Source organism: Somniosus microcephalus, chromosome 6, assembly GCF_052327205.1.
Source record: "Somniosus microcephalus isolate GS21.2 chromosome 6, FLI_Smic_1.0, whole genome shotgun sequence".
NCBI lineage: Eukaryota > Metazoa > Chordata > Chondrichthyes > Squaliformes > Somniosidae > Somniosus > Somniosus microcephalus.
The window spans coordinates 164,674,721-164,694,381 of record NC_140992.1 but is presented as its reverse complement, the minus strand read 5'-3'; the positions used below and the strand labels follow the sequence as shown (position 1 = coordinate 164,694,381).

The 19,661-nt window shown below is 42.0% G+C and overlaps 1 protein-coding gene across 1 annotated transcript; it reads right to left on the bottom strand.

Annotated features, from left to right (window-relative positions):
* Nucleotides 1-7,693: 7,693 nt before the first annotated feature.
* On the bottom strand, nucleotides 7,694-16,379 carry LOC147116172 (tapasin-related protein-like). The gene is made up of 5 exons (XM_085990914.1): nucleotides 16,269-16,379; nucleotides 15,804-16,115; nucleotides 13,664-13,972; nucleotides 12,721-12,834; nucleotides 7,694-8,176 (listed from the first exon to the last, which is right to left on the bottom strand). Exons 1-5 carry the CDS (start codon nucleotides 16,312-16,314, stop codon nucleotides 8,157-8,159), a joined length of 801 nt encoding a protein of 266 aa, XP_085847040.1. The 5' UTR covers nucleotides 16,315-16,379; the 3' UTR covers nucleotides 7,694-8,156.
* Between the last annotated feature and the right edge of the window lie 3,282 nt (nucleotides 16,380-19,661).

The window sequence follows — 19,661 nt, the reverse complement described above, 5'->3', positions numbered from 1 at the left end:
GTACGGGGAGTACGTGCTGGGACATCAGGAGTCCACGGATGAACAAAATGGGACCATAATCCAATCATTTCGGCTGAAATGTTTCTTGACCTAATATGGTGAGGCACTAGCACTCCGAGGGCGATGCGAGAGGGTTTACAGAACATCGGGGGCACACTTAGAGGAAGGAGATCGACAACGGTCAACAGAACACAGTAATAAGCCAAAAGAAGATCGTGCCCCAGGGAGCTTGGAAGCAGGATCCGTCGGAGACAAGACTGGCTGTATACCTATTGCCTTTGTTAAGTATTAACCTTTGTATATCTTTGTGATACTCAATATATTCTTTGGCTTAATTAAAGAGCGTGAGTCGGTATCTTGCAATTCAAAATTGGTCAAGAATCCTAGGTGAGACGGGTTGTTTGTCCTCTGTCTCATAAAGGTTTTCATTCGAGGGTTCTGCGTTACTGATAACTTACAAAGGGGACGCTAAATATTCAGTCGAGTGTCCAATATATATATCAAGGAACATTTTGAAAGCAATGTTTTAAATAATGTTTTAACATTCCACGCAATTGCTTTGGTTCATGGCATATTTTGCGTTTTGCGCTATTTCAAACATTTTTCAAAAGGGGCACAATTTTGGGCACCATTTGCGCTGGAATTGCCAATTGCACCGAGAGAAGAAATTCAACCCCCTAGTTCACCAAGGATTTATTCTTTGCTCCTTCCTCTTCCTCACTTACATGCTGCCCCTGGGCGACATCATCGGAAGGAATGGTTTCAGTTATCACATATATAATGACATTGTCCAGGTTTGTCTCTGCAACACCTCTTTCGACCTTTCCACTGCCTCTGAAACCAGACTTGATGAGAAGCAATTTCCTCCAGTTAAACATCGGGAAGAATGTGGCCACCATCTTTCGTCTCTGCCAAAACAGACTTTTTTTAACATTAGTGTTCTGTTCAGCCTCAGCTTAACTTCCAACACCCATATTCTATACAAGGATCGTCCTTCTTGCACTTGAAAAAAAATCCCACCTCTCCCCTGCCTTAGCCTCTCTGCTGCTGAAACCCTCATCTATAATTTGTCACATCGAGACTCGATTATTCCAATGCACCTGCAGCCAAACTTTCATATTTCACCCTCCATCAACTTCAGCTCACCCAAAACGTTTCTGCTCCCATCCAATCCTGCACCCAGTCAAACTCACTGTCCTCTGTCCTCTCTCACCTACAGAGTTAACTGGTCCAAAACTGCCTCCAAATTAAAATGTTCATACTTCAGTTCATATCCCTTCCTAGCCTTGCTCCTCTCTATCTCTATACCCTCTTCCACAAAACGCCACGCCCCCCGCATGGCGCCCCCCTCCACTCCACTATGGCTTCTTGTGCATCCAATCTCACATTGCCCCATCTTTGGTGGCCATTACATCAGTTCTCCAGTACTCATACAACAGTCATTCCTTAAACTCCTACAACTCGAAGGTTCGGTCTCCTGCTGTAAGACCCTCCTTGAAATCCACCTCTATGGCCAAGCTTTTGGTCCCCACTCCTATCATCATTTTCTTGGGCTTGGTGTCCATTTTATCTGGTTGCACCATCAGGAACTGGCTTGGGATATTTTTTCCCTTTCATTATGCCAATCTCTAGATGTATAATGCCACCACTTGCAGAAGTGTGCTATTGTGTAATGGCAATTTTGCAAAGCACGTATTGGTGCTGAAATTGCAGTCGGCGGCATAGCTTAGGATTATGCCACCAACCACCGAATGAAATCCACATTTACCTGGTGTGAGTCCATCTTCAATAACTTGCGTTGTTTCATAAGAACAGAACAACATAAGAAATAGGAGCAGGAGTAGGTCATTCGGCCCTTTAAGCCTGCTCCACCATTCAATGAGATCATGGCTGAGCTTCTGCCTCAACTCCATTCACCGGCCCTATCACCATATCCCTTGATGCTGTTACTAGTGAGACATCTATCGACGTCTGTGAAGAATATACCTAATGACAGAGCCTGCATAGCCCTCTGTGGTAGAGAATTCCATAGATTCAACAGCATCTGTGTGAAGAAATTTCTTCTCATCTCAGTCTTGAATGGCCTACCCTTTATCCTGACGCTGTGGCCGCTGGTTCTAGACTCCCCAGCCAAGGGAAACATTCTCCCAGCATCCACCCTATCAAGCCCTGTTATATATTTGTATGCTTTAATGAGGTCCCCTCTCATTCTCATGAATTCAAGAGAATACAGGCCTAGTTTACTCAATCTCTCCTCATACGACAGGTCTGCCATCACGGGAATCAATCTCATGAACCTTCGTTGCACTCCCTCTATGGCAAGTATATCCTTCCTTAAGTAAGGAGAACAAAATTGTACACAGCACAAGTACACAATACCCCAGGTGTGGTCTCAGCAAGGCCCTATATAATTGGAGCAAGACTTCTTTACTCCTGTACTCAAATCCTCTTGTAAAGAAGGGCAGCGTATCATTTGCCTTCCTAATGACTCGTTGCACCTGTACATTTCCTTTCAGTGACTCATGTACAAGGACACCCAGGTCCCTTTGAGCATCTATATTACCCAATCTTTCACCATTTAGGAAATACTCTGCCTTTCTGTTTTTTCTACCAAGGTGGATAACTTCACATAATATATCCACATTATATTCCATCTGCCATGTTCTCACCCGTTTACTGTGGAGCTGTGCGCAATGCAGAGGCCGACGGATCCCAGGGGCACCCTGTGTACGTAAGCGCATCTGCGATCACGGGGGTCGGTGTGCAAATCAGGAAAAAGGAATCTCCGATGCTCATTCATGATTTTTTTTAATGCTTTATTTTAGCGGAGAAGATGTAAATATGTTGCTTGTGCGTCTAGGTTTCTTGTGTGCAAAAGTTTCACTGCAGGGAGATTGCATTTCATTAATAGTTTGTTAAATTGGTTCGAATCATGAAAGCCTCAGAGTATAGCCAGCTATGTCAACGGCATTTCAAACAGTTAACCGAAAACTTTAGACTCTTGTTCTTTTCCTTTTTTTCTGCGGGTGACCCAGTTTTGTGAAATACATCGCAGTTTCGGCACAAGGGCAGCTTTTTCTCATACAAGTGCGCTTGTAATCTCGCTCTGAAATGAGCTTTGGTAGTTCGTTTTCACCCTTTGCATAATTTTCTCGGCGCGTTGTGTTGGTATCAGTTGTAATAATTAGACAAATGAGATATTAGTTAGGTGGATACAGATACTTATTTTGAAGATATTTTTTAATTACGTTTTGGTCATTGTGAAAATAACTGTTGCATATTTCAAGCTGCTTCCTATCCACATCCCTCCCCTTACGATCTGCAAACGGACTCCTCCGTCTGTTTGCACCAGTCGTAAAATGTTCCTGCATAATTTTTGGGCAGTTGGTGGGTAATTCGCCCAACTCTGCGCCAACAATGAGGATTTGAAAGTCGCAGCGGATGATCTGTCATGTCGGAACTTGACAGACAGCAAGTTCGGAATTTAACACATGCGCAAGCGCGTACGGGAATCCCCAAAGTTGCCGTCAATTTAAAAGGCAGTATGACGATGAACAGTTCATCATCATACTGACCACAAATTCTGCCAATAACTGCAAATAAGGACCTAGGAAATTATAATGGAAAAAAGTATACACAGAAAAGTAATCAAAGGGTCGTAACAGAGTGAAGGATTTTGCAGAGTGAAGTGTGTGTTGACATAAGATATTAAATGTATCCGGGCTAGATTAATAACTACTGCAAGTGAATACCCATTGAAACAAAGACATTTTTCAAAAATAACATTGTTACATAGAACCACATATACAGCACAGAAACAGGTCATTTAGCTGAATTGGTCTTTGTCGATGTTTACAAGACGCACGAACCTCCTGCCACTCGAATTGTCTGTTCCCACCCTGTTTCCATATCCCACTATATTCCCTCATGAATTCATAAAGCTTACTTTAAATGGATCACTGATATCTGCCTCAGCCATTCTATATGGCGTTCAGACCCACATTTGCAGCACTCTCTGAAGAATTACATTCCTTCCAAATTATTTATTTGACCTATTATCGGCTGCCTTATAGTTGCGTTGCCGTTTCCGGACTAATTCACAAGTGGAATCAATTTTTCCACATCCAACCTATCGTTCCCCTACACCATTTTAAAGATCTCTACCATGTCTCTTCTTAGTCTACTGCGTTTGAGGAGCAAGGAGTCCCAGCCTGCACAATGTTTCCTGCTATTTTTATCCTCTCCATTCTGGGAACATCCTTGCAATTTTTTCTGCACTTTCTCCAGTGGTTCTGTATCCATTTTGTAAAATGGCCACCAGAATGTCGCAGATAAGTTTAATGTGGTCTCATCAAGGCCTATATAATTTCAAAATTACCTCCCTGCTTCTGTATTCTAGTTCTGTAGAAATGAACCCAATTACTTTGTTTTCAATCATTATTACCTTCTGAACTTGTGTTGCTACTTCCAGCGATTCATGTACCTGTATTTCCAGAATTCTCTTTACTTTGTGGCTAGTCTTGGTTTGTCTCTAGCACTCTTGCCTCAGAGTCAGAAGGCTCTGGTCCATATCCCATTCCAGACACTTTAGCACATAATCTGGGCTAACATACCAGTGCTGCGGTAATGCTGCACTGTCGGAATTGCTGAATATTTCGGTTATGTGCTCTATCTCCAGACGTTTTGTTGTCTCATTAATTACAAAGATTGTAGTCTATTTTCTATGTCTGTCATTACAACATCGCATTGTTCACAACATTTATTTTCAGTCACTTTTTCAAAGGAAGAGCGCATGCTATCATGTAGTGATGACTAGATTGTTGCAGGTGTAATCGTTTTATACATTGCAACAGCACACATTCCGTTTACCTCTAAAGTGAGACTGAATCAACCTAGACTGTTCCTCAGCGCCTCTCTATTCAGACTTCGGTGACGGCCTTGGACAGAATGTTCTTGGAGTAATTTCACAGCAATTATCGGATCACACCACAAAATTGACAGTAAATTGGTAAATTCCTTGAAAGGACACAAGGATGGTGGGTTCAGGAAATGCCAATGACACAACAGTTCCAGGTGATTTACTGCGGCATATTTTCTACTAGAATGGAGGGAGATCTACACTGACACCTACATCTGCCCTGGTAAGTCGTGTATCTAATATGCGTGGCATAAATAGACAAATAATTTTCGTTCTGCAGCACATTAATGCTTAAATGAAAATACCAAATCTTTATTTGTGGAACACTAGACACTTTAAAGAATTATAAAACTATAGTTCGGCACAACTGGAGTATCGTGTTAATTTCTAGGCACCACACTTTAGGAAGGACGTGAAGGCTTTGCAGATGTTACAGAAAGATTTACTAGAATTGCTCCAGGTATGAGTAATTACAGTTACGTGGATACACTGTAGAAACTGTGGTTTTTCTCCTTAGAGCAGAGAAAACTAAGAGGAGATTTGATAGAGGTGTTTAAAATCTAGAAGGGTTTAGATAGAGTAAATAAAGGTAATGTGCCTGATATTCCGATCCCTATGGGTTTGTACGCGCTGTGTATAGGAATATCGGAAATGCCGGTTTCAGAATGCTCTTGACAGATCGGACGCCTGCCCTAGAGAAGGGCCTCTGCAGGCAAACAGTTCCGCTTCCTGTAGAACCACTGCCCACAGAAAACTCATAGAAATCTTACGCCTGGTAAAAGCAGGCCTGCTTTTCTCAGCATAAGATTTGAAAAAAGTAAAAAAAAATGTTCCCCTCATTTATCATTTAAATGGACATTAAAAAAGGAAAGCTTATTTTTAGCCCCGGAAAAAAACTTTAACTATTCTTTCCAAAAAATGGCATTTTTGTTCAAAATATTTAATTTTGTTGCAATTACAAATAATTTTAAAAATGTGATGTTTTGTTTTTTATTTACTCAATGCTTTACAGTGTTTTTTGGTGATCTCCATTCATATATTTGAGAGTTCTGTCTGTCAAACGTATGAAGGGAGATTCCCTTCTTTGGTTGGCTCCCCATGGCTCACATGACCCAAGGGACGCTTGCTAACGGCATGCGCCTCTGGGACACCTGCGCCCTGCACATTTCGAGTTGGAGAGGCCTAGGAGCGGAAGTGTCCGGACCTTGAAAGCCCTCAGGTTTGTCCATAGATTTTTTTCCTGATCGGAGGCTTCTGCAGCGGGAAGTCTCCGATCGGAAAATACGGCTCAATTGGCCTGCAATTTCTGATAGCAGGCTCCCTGCGTGCGGATACCTCCTACCGGGAAAACAATGGCCCAGTAATTCCGGACACAACACGTGAGTAAGGACGGGGTACTCACGCGTGTGGGAGAAATTGCCGGTTTTCAGCATGCACAGCGCATGTGCTGAAAAGCGGCATTTGCTGTCCTCTGACCCAAGGGGTTAAGAGGCAGCACGCGCGCGACTGCAGAGGCAGCGCGTGCGCAGTGAAATTCCTTTTTTTTCCACAGTTGCCCGAGTGGAAAGGCCTCCGGTTTTTACACGTGGAAAAACCAGACGTAAGTACTTAGTTTTACAGGTAATTGGGCTTTTTGTACAATGTAGAATTTTTTTTCCACAGGTTTATTATTTTTAAAGAATTTACAGTAAGGTAAGTTTAGTTTTAGACCCTATTTTTAAAAAAAAAATTTTTTTTTTAAAATTGATTAATTGTTTAAAACATTTCTTTAAACTTATTTATAGTTAATATAATCAGTGGGATGTTTTTTAAAATTTAATTTAAAGTTAAAGTAATGCTTTGGCAGCCCATACTTTTCATGTGTTTGACAGCTCTTTCTGTCAAACTCATGAATGAGTTTCCCCTCCCCTGATTGGCTGCACAGTGCACACCTGATCCCAGCCGGCATATTGCACTAACTACGCCGCTGGATCAGGTAAGCACATGGCGCTGACATCTGAATCGGGCCAGTGACAGGGAATGCAAGCAGGCCCAGGCTTCAGATGTCGGCGTGCAGGGTGAGTGCGCATTGGGGGCTTGCACGCAAGGCAATCCCCCGATCCTAATTTCAGGGCCAATATAAGCCCTTACCTGAGGGCTCCCGAGGTCCATGCAATTCCGATCCTGGGCCTCTCCACGATGAAATGCGCAGGGCCCAGATATCCCAGGGGCACATGCGGTTCTCAACCGTCCCTGGGATCACGTGGGCCAGGCCAGCCAATGTGAGAAGGAAATCCCCTTCATGCTTTTTACGGATAGACCTATCAAAAGCATCAATGGGGATCACTGAAAAACACATCAAAACATTAAATACATTTTTAAAAACCATCACGTTTTTAAGATGAGTTAAAAAATACAATTAATTTAAATATTTTAAATAAAAATTTAATTTTTTGAAAAAAAATAATTACATTTTATTATGGGGTTAAAATAAATTTACTTTTTTTAATAGTATTTTAAAGTAACAAATAAGTGAAAAAAATATTATTTTTACTTTTTTGAAACTCTTATGCTGGTAAAAGCAGGCGTTATGTCTGCTTTTACCAGGCGTAAAATTTTTAATTGATTACAGCTGGCAGAGGTTCTGCAGAAAGCGGAACTCTCCCCCCGCAGAGGCCCTTCTCCAGGGCAGGCATCCAATCTGTCAAGAGGATTATTGACAGATCGGAAATCCCGGTTTTCAGCGCATGCATTTCGCTTAAATAGGAAATCTCTTAAATAAGACTCGACCGCCTGTTTTCACTGCAGTTTACACTTTAATAGTTGTCTGAACAAACAGGAAGTCAAAGAAGGACGTCTTAATGTTAATATAAACACACCGGAAATATTACAGCTAACGAAAAATAAACGGTAGAAAGATCAGCATCTGAAAAAGAAAGCTAGTTTGCAGTCTCGGATGGAACGCCTCATAGGAGGATTGACATCAGATCCTATTGTGGTTTTCTGCCAGGTTCTATTTTTATTTGAGATTGACAGAGCTGTCGGGTTGTCATTTTACATATATATTTAACAGGGCTAGATATGACCAGCATGGTCCAGTTAAATGTTACATCCAATATTATCATAATTTATCTCTTTTTTCTGTTAGATCAGCCTACGTTCTTTCCTTATTCTTTTGCCTCTACATCTGCTTATGCTTTTTGTTCTCTTTAGGTTTTCGTCTTTGGCTACAGCCTAGGCCAATTAAAGCAGTCTATTTTCAAACGTCCCTCCAATGGTCTGAAAAATCAAAGCATTTTACGGTCAGCTCATTAGCTTGATTGGTCAGCAGAGTGATGCATGAAACAAAACTGAAAAGCAGCATAATTTTCTTCAACATTCAATCACCAACTGAAATGTGCTCCGAATGTGTGCTTCAGACATGGTTTCAATAGCATACAAGTAAGTGTTTTATCGATATTATTCCATCGATACAGAAAGTTAACATGTCGGTACAGCAAACAATTAGGAAGGGAAACGGTATGTTAGCCTTTATTGCAAGGGAGTTGGAGTATAAGGGAAAGAAATCTTGCTGCAATTATGCAGGGCTTTAGTCAGATCACTGTGTGCAGCTTTGGTCTCCTTACCTAAGGGAGGATAGACTTGCCTTAGAGCAGTTGCATCCGAGGTTCACTAGATTGATTCCTTGGACAACGGGCCTCTTTTGTCTGTAGTTTTGAAGAATGAGAGGTGATCTCATTGAAAAGTATAATGTTGTTAGAGGACTTGACAAGGTACATGCTGAGAGGTTGTTTCCACTGGCTAGATTTTCTAGAACTTGGGGTCACAGTCTCATGATAAGGCGACGGCCATTTCCGACTGAGATGAGGAGGAATTTCCTGAATCAGAATGTTTTGAATCTTTGAAGTTCTCTACTCCAGAGGCCTGTAAATGCTCAGTCGATATGTTTTTGGACTTTATGGGACTCAAGGGATATGGGGATAGGGCAGCAAAGTGGAGTTGATGTTGAAGATTAGCCTTGAATTTATTGAATGGTGGAGCAGGCTCCAGAGGCCTCATGGCCTATACCTTATCCTATTTCTTATATTCTTATGTGAACACGAGGACTAGCTGATGCAGTGACTTCGTGCTTTGGGACCTGATATTTGTGTGTAGCCTCTACTGATAGATTATTCTCTATTACTTGGCCCGTCTCAATATTACTCATCGTGTTCTGCTTTACAGCAGCAAATGCGCAATGAATTAAAAATCGACATTGATGAATTAGCAGTCTCACTCAGAGAAGCCAATGAATAGTTGGCGGGAGAGTGGGGAGAAAATCGTATGGTCCAATTGCAGTGTTTTTCATAAGGAAGAGCTTGAGGCAATTCATTAGAACAGAGTAATGGAATATCACTTTGTATCAAACCGTACTGCACTGTCACAGTTCAAGTTAAATTGACCAGGGTCAAGCGATGTCTACTGTATATCTAACCAGTGCTCGAACTGCATTCGGAGTGTTTGATGGTCAGTGTTTCGCGAGATTGACTCTGTATCTATCCCAGGGCGTACCTGCAATGGAAGTGTTGATGGGACAGTTTAGAAGGAGCTTTACTCTGGACGTAACCCAACTTCACTAGAACTGGGAATGTTTTATGGGACAGTGTAGAGGGAGCTTTACTTTGTTTCTTTCGTGTACTGTACCTGCCCTGGGAGTGTTTGAAAGGACAGTGTAGAGGGAGCTTTACTCTGTTACCAAAGCATGCTGTACCTCCCTTGGGACTCTTTGATGGGACAGTGTTTTGGGAGCATTACTCTGTATCTAACCTGTGCTCTCCCTGCGATGGGTGTGTTTGTTGGATTAGGGTAGAGGAAGCATTACTCTGTATCTACCTCGTGCTGTACCTGCCCTGGGTGTGTTCAATTGGACAGTGTAGAGTGAGCTTTAATCTTTATGTAACCCTTGCTTTATCGGTCCTGGGAGTGTAGAGGGAGCTTTACCATAACTAAACCATGCTGCAACTACCCTTGGAATGTTGATGGGACAGTGTAGAAGCAGCTTCACTCTCTATGTAACCCAACTGCACTAGACATATAAATTGGCCAGAAAAAGCAGTAAACCTGAGGATTGGGAGCCGTTTAGGATTCATCAAAGGAGGATAAAGGGATTAATTAAGAAGGGGGAAATGGAATACGAGAGTAAGCTTGCAGGGAACATAAAAACTGACTGTAAAAGCTTTTATAGATTTGTGAAGAGAAAAAGGTTGGTGAAGTCAAGCGTAGGTCACTTGCAGTCAGAATCAGGGGAATTTATAATTGGGAGCAAAGAAATGGCAGACCAATTAAATACATATTTTGGGTCTGTCTTCACAAAGGAGGACACAAATAACCTCCCAGAGATGTCGGGGCACATAGGGTCTGATGAAAGTGAGGAACTGAAAAATAATCATTATTTGTAGGGAAATGGTATAGGGAAATTGATGGGATTGAAAGCCGATAAATGCCCAGGGCCTGATAATCTACATCCTAGGGTACTTAAGGAAGTAGCCCGAGAAATAGTAGATGCATTGCTGATCATCTTCCAACATTCGATGGAATCTGGAACAGTACCCATGGATTGGAGGGTAGCTAATGTTACCCCACTATTCAAAAAAAGTGGTAGAGAGAAATCGGGGAATTACAGACCGGTAAGCCTGACATCGGTAGTGGGGAAAATGCTAGAGTTCATTATATAAGATATAATAGCAAAGCACTTGTAAAACAGTGACAGGATCGGACAAAGTCAACATGGATTTACAAAAGGTAAATCATGCTTGACTAATCTACTGGAATTTTTTGAGGATGTAACTGGTAAAATAGATAAGGGAGAACCAGTGGATGTGGTGTATTTGGACTTTCAAAAGGCTTTCGATAAGTTCCTGCATAAGAGGTTAGCGTGTAAATTTAAGGCACTTGCGATTGGGGGCAAGGTATTGACTTGGATAGAGAATTGGTTGGTAGACAGAAAGCAAAGAGTTGGAATAAACAGATATTTTTCCGAGTGGCAGGCAGTGACTAGTGGGGTACCACAGGGAGTAGTCCTTGGACCCCAGCTATTCACAATATATATTAATGATCTAGACAAGGGAACTAGATGTAATATCTCCAAATTTGCAGATGACACAAAGCTGGGTGGGTGTGGGTGCTGTGAGGAGGATGCCGATAAACTCCAGGATGGTGTGGACAGGTTGGGTGATAGGGCAGAAGCATGGCAGATGCAATATAACATGGATAAATGTGAGGTTATCCACTTTGGTGGCAAAAACAGGAAGGCAGATTATTATCTGAATGGCAATAGATTGGGAGAAGGGGAAGTGCAACGAGACCTTGGTGTCCTTGTGCACCAATCGCTGAAGGTATGCATGCAGGTGCAGCAGGCGGTTAAGAAGGCAAATGGTATGTTGGCCTTCATAGTGAGAGGGTTTGAGTACAGGAACAAGGATGTCTTGCTGCAGTTGTACAGAGCCTTGGTGAGACCACATCTTGAGTGTTGTGTGCAGTTTTGGTCGCCTTATCTGAGGAAGGATGTTCTTGCCATGGCAGGAGTTCAGCGAAGATTCACCAGACTGATACCTGGGATGGCAGGAATGATGTATGAGGAGAAATTGAGTCAATTGGGCATATACTCGCTGGAGTTTAGAAGAATGAGAGGGGGTCTCATTGAAACTTATAAAATTCTGACAGGACTGGACAGACTAGATGCAGAAAGGATGTTCCCGATGGTCGGGGACTCCAGAACCAGGGGTCACAGGCTAACGATAAAGAGTAAGCCATTTATGACAGAAAGGAGGAGGAATTTCTTCACCTGTGGTGAACCTGTGGTATTCTCTACCACAGAAGGCAGTAGAGGCCAATTCATTAAATGTATTCAAGAAGGAGTTGGATATATTTCTTCAGGCTAAATGGATCAAGGGGTATGGGGAGAAAGCTGGGACCGGGTACTGAATTTGGATGATCAGCCATTATCGTATTGAATGGCAGAGCAGGCTCGAGGGGCCGAATGGCCTACTCCTGCTCCTATCTTCTATGTTTCTATGTTGCTGTGTTTCTAGACCTGTAGGTGTTTGACGGAGCAGTGTAGAGGGTACTTAAGTCAGCATGCACTCCATTCTGTACTTGACTGGAGATATTTGAAGCAGGGAGTGGGACTGATGGTGATTGGTTTATTTCGTATGATTCCCACTTGTGCATATAAACACGTAACAATACCCATATATATAATATTATTATATATGCTTAGTATAGCATTGAATTATTTTACGTTTTCAACATTTTCGAAAATTCAGTAGAGAAACCCACCCATTCTTCTAAGTGGCGAGGACCCTCTTCAGTTCCGTGTGTGACAAGTGAAATACGACATTAAAGTTTGACCAGACACCAAGATAGGAACAACAGAAAGTCACGAAATCCGACTTAGTCTCAGCCAATAACGGCTTAACGATCACAGTATATGGAACGTTTTGAAAATGCAATCGCAACTCTCCCCCCGGCCCCTTGGTTGAAAGATCTAGATTTAACTTTCCAGAAATGCCTTCAGCCCATAACACAGGGAATCACTGATTCAAAACAACAAAACAATACCGGAAAATGTAAATATCGGTACTCATTTATCAGTTACTTTAAGTTCATTCGAATGAATCTTGGACAAATCTCTTTTTTTCAGATTGTTGAACCAATTATTACTTTTTATCATATCAACTTAATTCCATTCCTGGACCAGATATAACGTTCCTAGCTTTGCTCGGCATCATGTTGATCCCTTTTTTATTACAAATCACAGTGAAACTAAATTGGTGGCTCCTTACCTTTACAGTTACTGAGTTGGTAACTCTTCCCAATGAAAGTGATGATGGCTAGAAATATCAGTGCACCCCCTGTACATCCAGCAATTAGTAGGGGAAGGGATGGGAGTTCATTGCCTAAAATCATAATACGAATACAAATAATCATCATAATTTTGCTATTACTAATAAGAGCAATAATCAATGACCACCCCTTTATTATCGGCAAGTGGTATGCAACCAGTCTGTTGAACATATGTCAGTTCTCCCATTTACATTTTGAGTGTCTCCACAGCCGAGCACAGGACTGAGACTGTTAACTGTGCAAACTGGTTTACTTCTATATATATATATACATAAAGACAGACAGATAGAGAGAGAGAGAGAGAGAGAGAGAGAGAGAGAGATGGCTAGATAGATAGATAGATAGATAGATAGATAGATAGATAGATAAATAGATAGATAGATAGATGGAGAGATAGATATGCTATTGTATTCATTCTTATTTTCCATAAGCAGAATCCGGCACATAAATTGTTTGCATTACTGGATTAAAATGTAACTTTTGAATTTTCATTGACACGAGAATAATGAACTTTGTAGCTAAGAAGACTATAGCGCAAATTACAGGCGCATGATTCATTCTCGGGTGGTATCTCACGGAAAGTGGGGCAGTTGACAGAGGGAAGACATTCTACGAAGTTCCTCTCGTTGTTAAATGGCGAGCAATTGAATCTGGTAAAGATTAGTCTCCTTCAGTTGATCATTATAATTTTTATAGATTACACTCCATTTCTCGGATGGCAGGCGTTCGTCTCTTGTATCCGTTTCACAAATCAGAAACTAACTTTGAATGACTATGCTGTAAAATTCATTGTATCGCTGAAACAAAAAATGATTGCGAGCAAATAGGGCCGATTTAAAGTGCTCAGTGGCTGCCAGTATTGCACAAATGTCAACATCTTACCTGGGTTAGAACTGGAATCAAAGTAAACAGCTACTGCTGGCCTCTGCAGTGTGAGGTGAGACACCACACAAGTGTATACAGCCCCGCTCTGGGCTGGCTGTGTCGTTTGCAATATGCTGGAAGCTTCATACATTCCCTCCGAACTCTGCTTTATAATGGTGTTGATCCCAGTCACAATGTTGGTGTCATTTATATACCAATTGAAGGTGAGAGATTCCGGGTAGAACTCGGCCGTTTCACACACAAGTGTTAGAGTAGATGGGTTGGTTCCGGACACTTTGGGGACCAGTCTCACGGGTTCTGGGGAAGCTGCAGAAGAGGGTCAAGAATGTACAGATTGCCAAGAATCTGTTATTTTAGTCCCGTTGGCGTCCCGTCTTCCTATTTGCATTTTGGTTACTTAACAATTCGAAATAAGATTCTTCCCATAACTTTCTAGACTAATATGCGGACGATTCACAAGCGTGTTGCAGGAACAGGAGAAACAATTCAAAGCGACTAGGCATTCAGGCCATCGCCGCATGTGCTAAGTCCAGGCAAATAATTATATTTATATTTCAACTCAGCAACTTTTTGCTCAGTTTTGTTATTCGGCAGATTTAAATCAATAGGCAAAATTTATTTCAAAAACTCGCGTTAGGATTTGTAAATTTGGAACACAGAGAAGCGATACATTGATCCCGGGATAGTTTGTACGTGCAGGAAAAATAATTGTGTCCAAACTTTTATGATAAAAAGCCCAACTTGCTGGATATTTAATTAAAAGGGAAAGGCGGGAAGTGAGGGTTGAGGGGATCATCCTTGGAGAGGGAAGTGGCTGAAAATCCAGACTCTTCCATACCGACACATAGCAAGCCTAACATTAGACTTGAAATATATTATCACTGTCAAGCGCCACCCTCCCCCCCCAACCCCGCCTTTCCCGCGCCATTCGAACTTGTTAAAGTTACAATTTAAATTGAAAGTTATGATCTGACCACAGTTCACGGAGAAGCGCATGAGATTCCACAGACTGGGTTCGACACTCATGCAGTATAATTCCCGACTAGTATGAAAACTAGTTTGCGAAACTGATCAAAGGATTTCTTAGACCAAATAGTAAATATACCAGGAGGTTATTCAAATGTTCATACATTGGATTCGCTCCGTCACCGTCCTCTAAATATTTAACCATTCATGTACAAAACTCTCCCCGGACAGAGCACTCGTCTGTCACACCTTGCAATATTTACTTTCAGTATTGATACAGTTACAGCTCAGTCTTCTACTCACTGAATTGAGTTCAACCCGATAGGATTTTAAATAAAGATCATTTGTGTAATTGGAGTAGCATAATCTTTGAAGTTGACAGAGATATAGAGTACGTTCAGTTAAACGTGTACAAATCACTGGTTAGGCCTCATCTGTAGTATTGTGTGCATTCTGGGCAGAATGCTTTAGGAAGTATGTCCAGGCCTTGGAGAGGGACTTCAATTGCATGGAGAGACTGGAGAATCTGGTATTGTTCTGCTTAGAGTAGGGAAAGTGAAGGGGAGATGTATTAAGTTGTGCAAAATGATGAGAGGCTTTGATGTAGTAAATAAACAGAATCTCATTCCAGTGGCAGAAGGGCACAGATTTAATATAATTGACAAAAGGCCCAGATGTGAGATGTGCAGAATGCTTTTTTGCACAGCGAGTATTTATGATTTGGATTGAACTGCCTGAAAGGCTGGTGGATGCAGATTTAGTCGTAACTTTCAAAATGGAATTTGGATATATAATTGAAAATGAAAGTTTGCATATTCCCATCGCACTTTTGTGATAGATTTGCACACAGCGTTCAAAGTGCGGTCCTACCAATACCTTGTGCAAACTCATTTCTTCTTTATCCATAGCCAGTAAATTAAGGTCCTTATTGCTGCCACATACTTTGGATTCAGAACCTTCTTCTGTATATTGGAGCCCAGAGATACTTAACTTATATATATATATATATATATATATATATATGATTTTGGTGCTGATTTTAAATAATGTTCCCTAGTCATCTCCCATAAAATAGAAGTAGTGGTCAATTCATTAAATAAACAAAAAAGTACGATACTATCTACACCGTCATACAATAGCAGCGGCCGCAACTTTCTCCAAGGTCGCTTACCGTGCACATAAAGCTTCGATCCGGCTCCTTTTATCATCGGGTTACCTGTGTATCTCACTCCACAGTAATAGGATCCGGAGTCTGGGAAACGGACACTCAGGATCTGGAAGAAAGCCTCTCCGTTTTTCAAAGGAAAGAATCGTTTTCTGCCGTCAGAATCTGGTTGTATGAAGTGATTGTCGCCAAGTCTCCACCAATAAACATTCACATCTGAATTATTCTGGACAGAGCTGGTCTTGCAATGGAACGTAATGTCTGCACCTGCCATCACACTGGTGTTCGCAGGAGTTTGGAACACTGCAGCGGGAACAACTGTAAAAAAAATGAAACATTAATTACAAAATAGAGATAAAAGATAGGGACGAATAGATAGCTCGCTTAATAGATAGACATATGTGTATATAGAGATAGGTAAATTAAAAAAGCAAGCAAGAAAGAAAAATAGTCGATTATAACGGAAAATACCGTTGTAAATAACCCCCAGCGCCCATATGTAGTGACACAGAAACATTGTTCAATGGAAATTGTTCTGCACTGAACTGCAGCTCGGATGGTTTGGAAATATCAGTTTGTAGATCATCCGATAAGATTTGTGATTTGACGAGTTGTCATGTCGCGTGCCTAAAACTGTTTCCGATAATCTATTTTAAGAGGCGAGCTGTGAACGTAAATGCAATTTAACGTGCGTGAGCAACTGATCTGAATAGGGTCTGTAATCTGCAGTTAAACCAAAGCCCCATTGGTCGGCCTGTACGTGGTTTATCTCAATGACGTAACATTAAAGAAGTGACAGGTTCACAACATGTAGGGAGAAACAATTTATATTATAATAGAAGTTACAGAAAGGAAGGGGTGGGGGAAGACCCGTGGGATGGGAGGGTTGCATTGCCAATTACAGAAGGTCGGAAAGTTTGAGGAAGAAGATATTTTGAGCTGAGTCTGCTGCAAATAACTTGGCACCTGACCCGTCAGTGTTTCCTTCCTCGGTCTTTATTATCCATTGCTGATGGGTTCGGAGCAGGAATACGGTGATGCCGCAGATCTCCAAAGGCCGGTAAAGAGGGTCATCAGAGGTTGGTTTCTAATCTTTGGGTCGGCGTTCCTTCAGGGCGGGACTCCCACCTGCCCCTCCAAATCTACTCCGATCCGGATTCATTTCTTTCTGGTCAGGCTTCATCTGATACGCATCGCAGCTCCCGTCAAAGGGAGAAGTGATCGACTGCTGAGCCTTGAGGGTAGGACGCCCCAGAGGAGGATAGTTCAGGCAATTAACAGGGAGGCTGCTGACGAAGTCTGTGTAACCTCGCCAGCGAAGAACTACAGGAAGAGATTAAATGTGCCACAGTCAGAACCTTCACTCGTCTCATTGCCTCATATTGTTTGCCTCTGATGACCTGGATGTTAGGATAACTCACGCATGAATAGGGAAACATTTTCAAGTACTCAGGCACCATCTGAACTGAGAAACACTCTGTCCCATCTCATAGCCTGCTGCAGGAATTCTTCACAGACAGTTCCTTAAAATGCCTAATTCCCCTGTACCTCACAGTGTCATGTGATGCCTGCACTCATACTGGGGAAAACGAGAACCCTTACCACTGATCTTTTAACGTTATATTATGTTCTCACGAAGGAAGAAAGGAAGAACAGAAACGCCAAGCGGGTATTCGCTCTGTAATGTACTGACCAATGCCTCTGAGTCTGTTCCCGCCAAAAGGGGGATGTAAGTAAGGGACACCTATGCCGCAACTCCAAATAGTGGTAATGGAGGTGCTTCCGTGATGTCCCATCCTATCTCTGTGCATGATAGAATTTCAGACATGTGCCCGCCACCCTCTGAAACAGAAAGCCTGCCAGAAGCTGGTCCATCTGGAAGATTTGGTTTACTCAGATGCTGGTTATTTCAGGCTTCAAGGGTTCCAGCAGATTCGACCTAGCCACCCAAACCTGGATGGAGCAGCCTAGGAGTTCAAGAACATAAGTAGGCTGGCATAAAGGTTAATCACAGCATTACGAAGCAGTTGTAGACATCGTGGACTTTCCATTGTTTTTTCGTTTGACTGGCCAACCCAGTCCTATTCTAAGCGATGGCTGAGGCTTGTGTCTGATATTGCTTCACACAATAGGTTAACAACCCGTTATAGGGAAAAGGGTATCACGGGTTAATTGGTATGAGGAACTTCAAAGAGCGATATATATATAGAGAGGGAGCGAGATAGATAGATAGATAGAGAGAGCGATAGTCGATAGATATATAGATAGAGAGATAGAGAGATAGGCAGGTAGATAGATAGATGGATAGATAGATAGATAGATAGATAGATAGATAGCTCGATAGATAGATAGATGATAGATAGCTCGATAGATAGATAGATTGATAGATAGATATATAGATAGAGAGAAAGAGAGGCAGAGAGGACGTGTGTTCAGCATGTGTTAGATAAACCTCTGTCAAAAAACAGCTTGATCAAGATAAAGTATAAAAGCCGAAATTAATGCAGCTGGTGAAAAAGTAATGAACTGTATTCACGTAAAACGGGCCTTAGTCAACAGAATCTTAAATGAAACTGGTATCACCTGACTTTAGAAGTGTATCAGTACAAATAGTTAAGGGTGGCGGAGAGTGGAGTTATCATGAAACATGAAACATTAGACCAAATAACCCTGAACAAAGGCATGACGACTGGTTCCACTGCAAAGCTGGACAAATCAGATTTGAGTCCGTTTTCAGACTAATGGAGAGCACATGATGCTCGGGTTAGATCATACAACCAAAAGTGAATCTGTTATGGCAAATGTATAAATGTAGAACGCAGAGTATCTTGGAGTGGGGGAGGGGGCGGGTTCTGAGCAAGATCGGCCTTGAATGTGTGATAGACATCGTTGCTTGTTTGTAATCACTTATATCTGCAAGAAATCTTGAAAGGTAAGCTGTCTCTAGAATATGAGCCTTTCTTCGGACTAGAGTGTGAATGCTATATGGTATTCCATTCCTATTTTCAAATAAGGAAGATATTGAATGACGAGGCAGCAATTAACCACAGTAAACTGTTAACAGGTAAAACTACAGAACAGTGGGAGATATAAAAAGAGGTATTATAGATGATAGGAGCATGAGTAGGCCATTCGGCTCCTCGAGCCTGCTCCACCATTTAATGAGACCATAGCTGATCATCCAAATTCTGTACCCTGTCCCAGCTGTCTCCCCATATCCCTTGATCCCATTAGCCTTAAGAAATATATCTAACTCCTTCTTGAATATATTGAATGAATTCGCCTCAACTGCCTTTTGTGGTCGAGAATTCCACAGGTACACCACTCTGTGGGTGAAGAAATTCCTCCTCATCTCTGTCCTAAATGGATTAATCCTTTATCTTTAGACTGTGACCCCTGGTTCTGGACTCCCCCGCCATCGGAACATCCTTCCTGCATCTAGTCTGTCTAGACTGTAATGTATATACCTTTAAGGGGGAACTATCTTTTACAGCTCATGTATACTGCAGTACCGGCAGTGACCACACCTGTATATAACACTGAGTAGTAATCTTTACAGATCAGTTCCAGTGTGAGCCACGTTGAGTAAACACCTGTTATACCGTTGTCCTGCAGTCTGTGTCTTATTATACACAGACACAACATTGGCGACAAGGCAAGTTCGAACCTACCTGCAACTCTGCATCACTTCCCGTGGATTCGTTGCTGGAGATCAGTGGATTGGAGGTCAAGGCCAGAGACTCGGGCCTCGATCACGGGCAACGGCCTAGTCATCCAGCAGAGACGCGAGAATTGCGGGGGAGGCAGTCGAGAGCCAGGCTTGGCTTTCCAGTCGAGGTGGTCCAGCGAAACAGGCTGGCAACA

Excerpts from the sequence above, each read along its gene's own strand:
- LOC147116172 (XM_085990914.1), bottom strand. The coding sequence starts at position 16,314 with ATGTTTCTGTGTCACTACATATGGGCGCTGGGGGTTATTTACAACG. Across the intron at positions 13,973-15,803 it reads ATCGAAGCTTTATGTGCACG|CTTCCCCAGAACCCGTGAGA; the intron begins GTAAGCGACCTT and ends CCTCTTCTGCAG. Across the intron at positions 12,835-13,663 it reads TGATTCCAGTTCTAACCCAG|GCAATGAACTCCCATCCCTT; the intron begins GTAAGATGTTGA and ends TTATGATTTTAG.